Source organism: Gallus gallus, chromosome 1 (assembly GCF_016699485.2).
Source record: "Gallus gallus isolate bGalGal1 chromosome 1, bGalGal1.mat.broiler.GRCg7b, whole genome shotgun sequence".
Lineage (NCBI taxonomy): Eukaryota > Metazoa > Chordata > Aves > Galliformes > Phasianidae > Gallus > Gallus gallus.
The window spans coordinates 162,372,664-162,384,938 of record NC_052532.1 but is presented as its reverse complement, the minus strand read 5'-3'; the positions used below and the strand labels follow the sequence as shown (position 1 = coordinate 162,384,938).

The 12,275-nt window shown below is 38.4% G+C and overlaps 1 protein-coding gene across 3 annotated transcripts in view; it reads right to left on the bottom strand.

The window, feature by feature from the left end:
* DIAPH3 (diaphanous related formin 3) overlaps positions 1-12,275 on the bottom strand; it is a 237,529-nt gene that overhangs the window by 130,594 nt on the left and 94,660 nt on the right. For all 3 annotated transcript variants that reach the window (XM_015276853.4, XM_025146783.3, XM_040653578.2), the window contains 2 exons: positions 2,923-3,018; positions 1,892-1,986 (listed from right to left, as the gene is read on the bottom strand). In XM_015276853.4, the coding sequence (XP_015132339.1) occupies positions 1,892-1,986; positions 2,923-3,018 (191 nt within the window). The remainder of the gene's footprint in view (positions 1-1,891; positions 1,987-2,922; positions 3,019-12,275) is intronic.

Genomic DNA, 12,275 nt, shown 5'->3' with positions numbered 1-12,275 from the left:
GTTTAGCGAGAACCATTGGTGAAGGGCAAATGGTGGGACTGGATGATCCTGTGGGTCTTTTCCAACCTTAGCGATTCTATGATTCTACGATTAGGAGGAAGTTTTCCACTCAGAGGTGACGCACTGGAACAGGTTGCCCAAGGAAGTTGTGGATGCCCCATCCCTGGAGGTGTTCAAGGCCAGGCTGGATGTGGCTTCAGGCAGCCTGGCCTACTGGTTGGCAACCCTGCACATAACAGGGGGGTTGAAACCAGATCATTGTGGTCCTTTTCAACCCAGGCCATTCTGTGAACATGCCGATTTTTTAACATACCCTACTGTTAATATCAGAATTAAAAAAGAAAAAAAAAAAGAAAAAAAAACAACAAAGCAACAGCATAGTATCAAAAAATTATCTGCTACTATTATTAACCATTACTATTATTAACAGAGACTAGAGTAGAGATTGCTCTTGTTAACAATTTTAAAGATAGAGAAAAGTAAGCATTCTCTATCCTGAGGTACATACCATTCAAATAGAAATAATACCCCACAGGAGAATCAAAGAAAAAGAGGAAAGTAAACAATTCTCTGTGAATATACATTTTCTTAGCTTGTCACAGTTGATTGAAAGATTGCTACATGTTCACACAGAAGAATGTCTTTAATTAACTAGCTACTAATGGGCTGATCTATTTCCTTAGATCCCAAGGATGCAAAAACTGTTCTACTGTCTTTTAATTATGTAGAAAGAAATTACAAAGATGCCAGTTTTTCATAAAATCAATATGTAAGAAATATAAAGATATTGATATGAAAGAAAGATAATCTTGGTCTAAACTAAGATCTCTGCAAATCTAATGCAATGTCATCAAGATGACTGGGGGTCATAGCATACCACTTAGGGGCACAGCTGTTCCACTTTAACAAAACAAGCTGCCAGAGAGTTTGACATGGTCTTCAGGTACCCAACTGGAGGGCATAAAGATAGGAAAAGGTTCCTCTTGGAGGAGTGCAGCAGAAGGCCAAGGCCACAAGTAGAAAAAAAGAAAACTCCAGCTGAATAGTTCAGAAAAAGTTTTTCCTCTATAAGAGTAGTTCAACACTGCAAAACGTGTCTAGAAAACTATGGAGTCTCCAACTTTAGTTGGAGTCCAAATCTGAAGGGGAAAATCCCTAAGCAACCTCCTTTACTTGACCTGGCTATGAGCAAGGGATTGAAACAGATGACCTACAGACCTTTCTTCCAAATGTTTTTTTCCCATGGTTCTAGAATAAAGAGTTTCTATTAAACACAGTTCTATAGAATTCTTTAGCTTAACATCTTTTAAATGGCACTGTGAATAGAAAAACATAAGGAATTTTGAGCATCTTTTGTCTCCACACAGAATCACACACTGAATAAAATAATATAGAAAATGAAAAAACTACCCAAATAAGCTCTAAGGAAGAGGAGCGGTCACTGTGAATGCCCTAAGGCAAGACTCTGGATTATATTAGCTCTGTGAGAACAGAAAAGAAAAAAAAAAAGAAAAAAAAAAAAAAAGATTTTTTGACCTAGTTTTTAACCAGAACAATAGACCTATGGCACTTGTGCCTGAAATAATTTTTTTTAATACTAATAACTAGGAAACAAACACAATATCATATGCAATTTAAAAATAAATACACAAAAAAAACATGTCTAGATAGATATGAAGAACATGAATACAGAAAACACAGAATATCAACACAGCTACTTTCATTAAAATAGCTTTACAAGTATAAAAAGAACTAGAATTCACGGAACAAAAATATTATTGCAGTGATTTACTAGCCAAACTTTTTAGGTTTCAGAGGGTTTTTAGGTGCACATATCTATTTAAGGAGAAACTTATCCTGAAATACTGGGATGAAGCGTCAGTTTCCTTACCTGAATCATGGACTCTGAGAGCTGCGTTTCATCTACTTGCAATATCATCATTTTGATTTCCTCATAAGGCACTCGGAAAGATCCAAGGAAAATTGCTGAAATAAAGATTCAACCAATAGTGAAAAACGCAAGACAAGAACAAACTTTTTCTACATATAGAAAATTAGTTAAATAGGCTATAGAAACTACAAGTCAACAAACAATACATATAGAAATATAGGTAACAGAATACAATTTAAAACATATTTTTAATTATTCTTCTCCTATAATTTCAGCCTTTACCATTTATTTGCTAAACATAACATTCAGCATTGCGGAAGACCACCAGTGATGAGAATACTCTCAAGAACAATCACCGTCACCATATTATTTTGTGCAGAAACGACAATTACACATTTTTCTTGAAAAGTCTTTCTTGCGCTTTCTCACTGAAAAGGAGCTTGAGAAAATGACAACTAACAAAACCATAAAAGCAGTTAAAAGATCAAAATATTTTTTATAAAAACTGTTTATTTCTACAATATAATCAGATCATTTCCTGTTTCATTTCTGCCTGCATATAGTAACCTATTTGTTACATCACTCCTCTCTGCCAAAAGTTTAGCGTCTTTTCTTGTATATTAGTAAGACTTACTATTGTTTTACTCCTACAAAACTCATGAGAAACAATATACATGTTGTACACATTACAGACTTTTTTAACTTTTTGGCTAAGGGCAAGTGATCATTAACGAATACATAGACAATAAAAATAGATACACAGGTATACAACTGTACCCAACTGTTTAGGTATATATAAAAGAGAATAATTTCAGTCTTAAATGAAGGATATTGCTTAGCTGTTTTCTGGGTCTTTTTATAAAAACATGTTTTAATTCTTACACATTTGAGCTTAACATCAGTTAGTAAACGTATAAGCATATTCTCAAGTACTTTAAACAAAAAGGGACCATGAGGAAGTCAGACAAAAGAGAAACATTTTTATGGAACATGTATGACATTACTTTGTCCTAAAAACAGATTCTACTTACACAGATTCTGTGCTATCTTCGGGTCCAAAACTTTTAATTCTTTGATTCGTTTCTTAATGGATTTCTTTTCTTCAAAATCTTCCTCATCTTTTTTTACTACCAAAGTAAACGCAAATACATATACAGTTAACTTTTGATATTTACAGAAAACACTAATGAATGCATACTATACTATCAAATGCAGTCAATTCACAAATAAAAGAAAAAACATAGAGTATACATACAAAAATACAGCAGTTTTCAACGTATTACTTGTGCTCTTTAAGTTTATGTTCCAGCCAAATTTGCCAGCATTTTAGCTTTCTAGAATAAGTTTGTTCCTTTAATATATAAATTGAATGAAGATACTAATATTACCCATTATTTATTTATAATATTTTATATATTTTTTATATTATTTAAATATTAATTATTAATTATCACCCTCTGGTCTGATAGGGACATCCTCAAGACCGAACGGGATGTACTCTGAACTGAGCAAGATGCCTTCCTGTTCACAATATTTAGTCTCCGAACTGAACTAAGCAACATTCAGGCTCACTGCGTCCTACTCAAATCTGAAGTAAACATCCTGATAATTGAACGAGGCAGACTCCAAGCTGAGCTGGAAAGTGAGCGTCAGAAATTACCAGCCTGATCAACCACACGAGGCAACATAACTGATGTCAGTTGCCCCTGTAAGAGGACAGAAAACAAAACTCATCTCAACTCACACAGAACAAAAGAAAGAGGAGGGGAAAGTAGAGGAAGCAGACACTGTAAGAGAAGAGGAGGAAAGAGGTCCAGAGAAGTGGCTCCAAGATCCAGGGCATCCAGGGGGAGAACTGAGACCCCCAGTAACATTACAGTCACCAACACCCAGGCAGGTAACAAGAAGTCCTGAAAGAGTAAGAGGTGAGCAAGACATCATTACCATTACTGATCGATCTCTGAAAATGAATGAAATTCGAGGTCTGAGAAAAGACTTTTCACGATGCCCGAATGAGCCTATTGTCGCCTGGTTACTTCCATGTTGGGACAATGGGGCCAACAGTGTGTGGCTAGATAGCAGAGGAGATCGCCAACTGGGTGGCATTGCTAGGGACTCTGCCACTGACAGAAGTATTAGTACATGCCAGAATGGGTCCTTCACCCTCTGGAAGTGGATGCCGTTAACCGTAAAAGAAAGATACCCATTCAAAGGTGATTTGATGCCTGAGAAAAAGAAATGGACTGACATGGAAAAAGACGTCTGTTATTTGAGAGAATATGCTGTGGTGGAAATGTTACATAGCCCCACTTTCATTCCTGATGAACCAGACCAAGAGCATGATCCTGAGAGGGGCAGGTGTATACCAAATATGTGGCGTATATTCAGAAAGACTGCACCAGAAAGGTATGCCAGTACATTTGCAGCAATATATGGCATAGGGGAAAGAAGACCCCTTATAAACAAACTGATTAATAAACTTCAAGACTTTGAGTTACAAAGCTCAGTTTACAAAGTTACAAAGCTCTATGAGCTTGTGTTTCAGCCATTGCAAAAGTAGCTGAAAAAGTGGACAGAATGAAGAGCAATCAAGAAGACATAAGAGACGAACTGTCTACCATGCTTAATGTTGATGAATCCATGGTGGCATCAAGTACATCCGACGGGGACCAGGATTCCCCAAACAGCCTACAGGACAGGCTGATCAAATTCATTTCCTCCCAACCTGCATCACAGAACGTCTCAGCTATCAAAAGAAGACGCCCTCCTGCTCAAACAAGTAACAGCAGTAAGACTATGGTGCGTTTTGCCTTGTGGCGTTACCTACGTGACCATGGAGAAGATATGAAGAAGTGGCATAAAAAACCCACTCCTGCACTTCAAGCATGGGTAAAAGAATTACAAGACAGATCAACCACCAAGGTAAACTCCAAGAACATGATTGCTCCAGTAGCTGAAGGACATGGCAATAGCCATAAGAATAACAGAGGCCTGGCCTGGCCCTGCCCCCAGGCAGGGGGTCGGGGGGGGGAAGGGATAACAGAGTGAATTGGACTGCATGGATTAGATGGCCTGGCACATCAGAATCACAGAAATATAAGGTCCTGGTGAACACTGGTGCACGGTGTACTCTAATGCCCTTGAGTCAGCTAGGGACAAAATCAATTTATATTCATGGGGTTACTGGAGTTTCCCAAGAGTTGACTGTGCTGGAGGCCGAAATAAGCCTCCCTGGTAAAAACTGGCAAAAACATCCTGTTTTGACTGGCCCAGGGGCTCCATGTATACTTGGTACTGATTACCTCAGAAGGGGATATTTCAAGGATCCCAAGGGGTATTGATGGACCTTTGGAATAGCTGCTGTAGACACAGAAGGTGTTAAACAGCTGTCTGTTTTGCCTGGCCTGTCACAAAACCTGTCTGCTGTGGGGTTGCTATGAGTGAAAAACCAAGAGGTACCAACTGCCACAAAAATACTGCACAGACGGCAGTACTGCACCAACAGGGACTCCTTGCTCCCCATTCAGAAGTTGACTCTTCAACTAGAGAGTCAGGGAGTGATAAGAAAAACTCACTCACCCTTTAACAGTCCCGTATGGCCAGTGCGTAAAGCCAGTGGAAAATGGACGCTGATGATAGACTACCATGGCCTGAACGAAGTCACACCCCCACTGAATGCTTCTTTGCCAGACATGCTAGAACTCCAATATGAATTGGAGTCAAAAGCAGCCAAGTGGTACGCCACCACTGACATTACTAATGCCTTCTTTTCTATTCCTTTGGCCACAGAATGTAGGCCACAGTTCGCTTTCACCTGGAGGGCCATTCAGTATACCTGGAATCGTTTGCCTCAGGTGTGGAAACACAGCCCAACCATTTGCCATGGGTTGATCCAAATAAAATTGGAACATGGCAGTGCTCTTGAGCACTTACAGTACACCAATGGCATTACTGTGTGGGGCAACACAGCAAGGGAAGTTTTTGAGAAAGGAGAGCAAGATCCTTCTGCATGCTGGTTTCACTATTAAGCAAAACGAAGGCAAAGGACCTGCCCAGAAAATTCAGTCCCTAGGCATAAAGTGGCAAGATGGACGTCGTCACATCCCAACAGATGTGATCAACAAAATCACTGCCATGTCTCTGCCCACTGATAAGAAAGAGACATAATCTTTTCTGGGTGTAGTGGGCTTTTGGAGAATGCACGTTCCACTGCAAGCCCTCTTTATCAGGTGATGCGGAAAAAGTATAACTTTGTGCACGGTCCTGAGCAGCAGCAGGCTTTTGAGCAGATGAAACAGGAGATAGCCCATGCCATGGCCCTGGGGCCAGTACAGATGGGACAGGATGTAAAGAACACCCTGTACACTGCTGCTAGAGAGAAAGGTCCCGTTTGGATTATGTCGCAAAGAGCCTCAGGAGAGACCCAAGGCAGACCTCTGAGATTCTGGAGTCAAGAACATAGAGGGTCGGAAGAGTGCTGCACTCCAACTGAAAAGGAGATCTTAGTCCCGTATGAGGGGGTTCAGGCTGCTTCCGAAGTAATCAATACTGAAACGCAGCTCCTCGACTGTCAGTGCTAAACTGGATGTTCAAGGGAAAGGTTCCCTCCACCCATCATGCTACTGATGCCACTTGGAGCTAGTGGATTGTGCTGATTACATAACAAGCTCAGATGGGTAACCTCAGCCATCCAGGAATTTTAGAGGTGATCGTGGACTGGCCTGAAGGCAAAAATTTTGGAACATCACCAGCAGAAGAGGTATCGCAAGCTAATGAGACTCCACCATACAATAAACTACCAGAAAATGAAAAGAAATATGCCCTGTTCACAGATGGATCATGTCGTATTATGGGGAAGCATCGCAGATGGAAAGCTGCAGTGTGGAGCCCCACACGACAACTTGCAGAGGCTACCAAAGGTAATATTATATTATTCGGGGTCCCCTATTTGTGAAATCTCTCTGCCCTGCTATTCACGGAACCAGGATGAACCAGCCCATAACCCATTGACAATTTTTTATTCTCTTTCACTACAGTGGCCAGGTTGAGTTCATGCTGGGCTTCTGCCTTTCTAATTTTCTCTCTGCACCTCCTAACAACTTCTTTGTACTCTCCCTGAGTTGCCTGTGTTTCCATCCTCAGGAGGTAGACTCTCTTTTTCTCTCTGGAGCCACAGAAGAAGTCCCCTGTTCATCCACTTCAGTCATCTTCTCCACCATCTTATTTTACGGCACATGGGTACAGGCTGTTCCTGTGCCTTTAACACTTTCTTCTTGAAGAGTGTCCGGCCTACATGGATCCCTGTATAACATCACAGAATCATAGAACTCTAGAATGGCCTAGATTGAAAAGGACCTAGATCATCTAGTTTCAAGCCTCCTGCTGTGGGCAGAGTTGCCAACCAGTAGGCCAGGCTGCCCAGAGCCACATCCAGCCCAGCCTTGAATGCCTCCAGGGATGGGGCATCCACAACCTCCCTGGGCAACCAGTTCCTCTGCATCATCACCTTCTGAGTGAAAAAATTCCTCCTATTATCTAATCTAAATCTCTCCTGTCTTAGTTTAAAACCATTCCCCCTTATCCTATCATTGTCAACCCATGTTCAAAGTCTGCCCTCCAGAAGTTCAAGGTAGTAGTTTTGCTGACCCTGCTCCTGAATTCACTAAAAATACAGAACTCTACCAATTTTTGGTCATTCTGCCCAAGACAGATCCTGACTTTCACCAGTCCTTTTCTTTTCATAAGGAGCAGGTCTGATGTGGCACCTTCCCTAGTAGGGCTCTCTTACCAGCTGCTTCAGGAAGTTCTCTTCCACACACTCTAGAAACAACCTAGATTGCTTATTCTGCTCTGTATTATGTTTCCAGTACGTATCAGGGAAATTGAAGTCTTCCATAAGAATAAGGGCTGGCAATTATACAACTTTGCCAGCTGCTTTTAGAATGCCTCATTCGTCTCTTCATCCTGCTTAGACAGTCTATAACAGATCCTCACCAGGTTGTCCACCACGTTGGCCCTTCACAATCCTTACCCATAGAGATTCAGCTTTATCATTCCCAGCCCTGAACTCTACAACACTGAAACATACGGAACCACACCACTGCCCTTCCTTCCTTGCTTATCACCATTTGTGATCCGCCTCTACCTGGACATAGATCCATTGATCACAAGCCTCTGGCTGCAGCCATCCAACCAATTCTTAATCCACTGAGTAATCCATCCTTCAAATCCATATTTATCAAATTTAGACATAAGGATGTGGTGTGGGACCATGTCAGAAGCCTTACTGAAATATAGATAGATGACAACAGTGGCTCTTCCTTCGTCCACCATCATAAAAGTCCACAAGATTTGTCTGGCAGAGCCTGTCCTTGGTGAAGCTGTGCTGGCTGTCTCATATCACCTCTTCATCTCACATCTGCCTTAACATAGGTTTGAGAAGGATCTGCTACATGATCTTCCCAGGAAAAGGTGTGTGGCTCACTGGCCAGTAGTTGCCCAAGTCTTCCTTTCTCCCTTTCCTAAAAATGAGAATGTTGTTTCCTTTTTTCCAGTCACTAGGTACTTTTCCTAAATTTCCTTAACAATCACACTAGAATAGCAAAGTTATCTGAAATTACTGAAACTTGACTTGGTAGTCTTGAGCTAGATACTACTAAGAGCTGAAATATAAAAAAAATATTTACCTTTTCCAAAAGTAGAAAACAATATCTAGGAACTACAAGACTGAAAACGCAGGTAATACACAAATATACAAACATTAAAAAAGCCCACAATCTCTCAAAAAACAACAAACCAATCTCTCAAGAAACAACAAACATCCCAAAAGTTAAACACATCATTTTTATCTCTCAACTTTGATATCAAGAAACAATGCTGCTGAAGAACTACTTCCTTCTGGAATTTTCACCAAGAAAGAAGTTATGCACAAAGTCACAGCAATATGTAAAGCGACACAGCCCTAAAGTAAAATATAGAAGTATAGAAAATACTTACTCTAGGAACTCATGCTGGAATTGTACGCAGTTATACAAGTATACAACAAACTAAATTACTGCAAACTTACATGGTATTTCATCAGGAGAATTCAGATCACATCCTTATGAAGTTGCCAGCAGAAAGAAGCAAAGCATACATATTACTTGTTTTTCCCACAGGAAATATTGCACTTTCCAGTGAAAACTGATGCCTACTTCTACCTCTGCCTCTAGAAATTTCTAGATAATTTGCTTACTAATTTATAAGAGGGAAAAACAAAAAGAAAAAAAAAAGAGACAAAGCTATTACTTATTTTCAACAAGAGAAAAAGGCTAATGGAAAAAAGAAAACATTTCAAAATTGAACAGAAAGATCTGAATATGTGAAGTAAATAAGCAGGAAGTCAATGAAAGTAATTAAGTAATTACGGCACTGGAGCAAGGAGGAAAGTATATATGTGACTGAAAATGAGAAACATCTGCTTACACTGGAAACAGAAAAATATCCCAGTGAGAGTGAGCAGCTATAGAAGAAGGTGATTATCAAAGGAAATAGAGGTAAAACATTCTTATTTTAAAAATACAACAATCAATACAGGGACTCTTAAAATGTCATGGCTTCTGAATATGCACCACTGTATTAAACCATTAACTCTTTTCAAAATCAGATATCTTATTTCATGTATTATGCACCTAGAAGTTCATGTCACATAACAATAACAGCACATTCTAAAATTTTCTTTCAATATATTACACTTATTATAAGGTGGACATACACGTGGCCCTGGCAATAGACCTGTACCATTTTTTGCCAGTAGTAAGTCAGCTGCCATATCACAATGGGAAACAAAGTAGAATGAATATGCATATTTTATCTCACATCCTTCACAGTTTGTCATAGTTCCTTATATTCATATTTCCATGTCCTTATTAAGGTAATACCAATTTAAAAGTTCTGAATGTGTAAAACAGAAATAGCTCAAATGAGTTTTAGCTCTTAGATTCTACTAGAAAGGTTGCTTTGTCCTTCTCAAATGTGCATTCATACTCACATTCAACCATAGATAACTCCCTCTATGTGACAATGATCTAAATGAAATCAGCCTGATGGGAGTGGTGAGAGGAACATTTTATAAGTGTGATGTTGCAGTTGAAAGCTTACAGCACAGTGTTTCATGTATATGTGGATGGAATCCTACAAGAGTTACATTATGGATAGCTTTACACAAAGCTTTTCTATGAATCAGCTACTTTTTCATCATTTTCAAGTAAGACAAAATACCCATCCTATTAAACTTGTATAAATATATAATCTACATAAGAAAATGATTGAAAATATATAGTATGCATGAGGAGCTGAAGTAATAGTATTTATAACAGTATTATACTGATACTTTTTCTGATACCTCTGTAAAAGATAAAAACAAGTTAGAACATCTTTAGAGATGTTTTTAGTACCTAGCATCTTTTATATTACTTAATACAACCATCACATTAAGTGAATTGAAGTAAGTACCTCAGCTTAGAATCTTTAAGATTACCAGCACATGGACAGGTGTGTGCATCCCGTCCACGGAAATACTGTACAATCATGTCTTGAAACAACTACCTAAAATACTGTGAGAAATATGGTATAAATAAATTAGAATAATCCTCTTCTTAGCTCCAATTTGAACACCTGTTTGGCATCACAGTAGAACTGAGAGTATTAGCCAAGACAGACTCAACACCTGAAAGGACTTAAAGCTTCTCTATTTTTCTAGGAGAGGAAAAAGGCAATAGAGATGAGCCTTCTGCTACAATAGTGTTGACTGAAAAGGGAAAATTAAAGCATACTGTCCCCAACAGTAAAGACATTTAGAGTCTAGTTCCAGTAGAGATACACATAATATTCCTGTAGTTTTCAAGACCTTCTTATTTTAAGATACATTCCTACTATCTAAATTAAGCTGATTGGGCTTTGAAGGCTAATCCATCACTTCACAGAAGCTATCAAAAGCAAGATAACATGCCGTTGCATTTGAAGTAAGCACAGACAATCCAAAAAGCTCAATGTTACTATCTACCCTATGAAACAGGATGACAACCATTCAACACTCCGAGTCCGGTATCTGCTGGTACTGAACCAGATAAAACTATTGGACAATGAGCCAGCATAAATCAGAGTAAGTGCAACACGGCAATTTAAGTATCAAGATTAGATACAGAAAGCAATTAAAACCATAACTAGACTGTTGCCTCTGAAAGCCATGTCAGAAGAATAAATATATCTTGTTGGATCCAAAGTCAATCTCTTCCACAAATCAATAAGATATGATGAAAAAGTATGAGAAGAAGTCAAGTATATTTGCATTTCAGATGTTCCATTCCAAAGCAAAAGCTTTTCATTTAATAATCCTTGACACATTGTTCTTCCATGGATTTCTATAATTGCATTTTATATCTACTAAATTTTAAATATTTATTAAGTTCTTCAGCACAGAGTTCCCATTCTTAATTTGCACTATATAAAGAAAGACTTTCTAATATTTTTTTGCAATAATCTTGATCAGTTCAGCTGTACCTTGACAGTAATTTCTACTAGTGAAAGGAATCAAAACTGTACCAAAACCAAACGTAGGATGGAAACAAAGCAGGGAGATACTCAGTGATGTATTTCTATATTATAGGATCAAAGAATTATTAAGGTTGGAAAAGACCTCTAAGATCATCTAGTTCAGCCATCATATTTTGTTTTCCATTTGTTTTTAACCATTACTGAGACAAAATATTTCATCAGTATATCAATCATTAATTAACTAATTTTATATTCATTAATAATTTTCTAGAATACATCCAGCATTGATATCAACTTTGACAATCACAGATCCCCAAACACCTCATAAATCTTTCTAAAAACTGTCATTGCATTTACTATCTTGCTTACTTCTTCTGACACTGGCATGGGTTCAAACTGTGGTTTAGACAGTACAGTTCATAGCTCAGCCTTGGAGCCGTTTCATCCTTCAGTTCTCTTAGAATACTTGGGTAAATACCAGCTGGTCTTAGCAATCTGTTACTGTCCATTTTATTGACCTATTCTAAAATTTCCCTCTACTGACAGTAAAAGTTGGGATACATCTTACAATGCAATGCTTTTCTTGATATTCTCTCCCCACAGAAAACTAGTTTTCAGGCAATTTCATTACTACATGAACTGGAATAATTTTAAGCTTCAGCATTTGGAAGTTGGAAAGAGAGGTGCTATTCAAACTTTTTTTTTTTTTTTTTTTGGAAGACTGATAAGAAGCAGTAAATCATACTTTTCAATTACATTTTCATTAAATCTTTACTCATGCTCAAATTTCTCTACTATGAAAATTTTAACACCTTAGCACTAATTCAGTAAAGCACTAAGAATTAGGAGA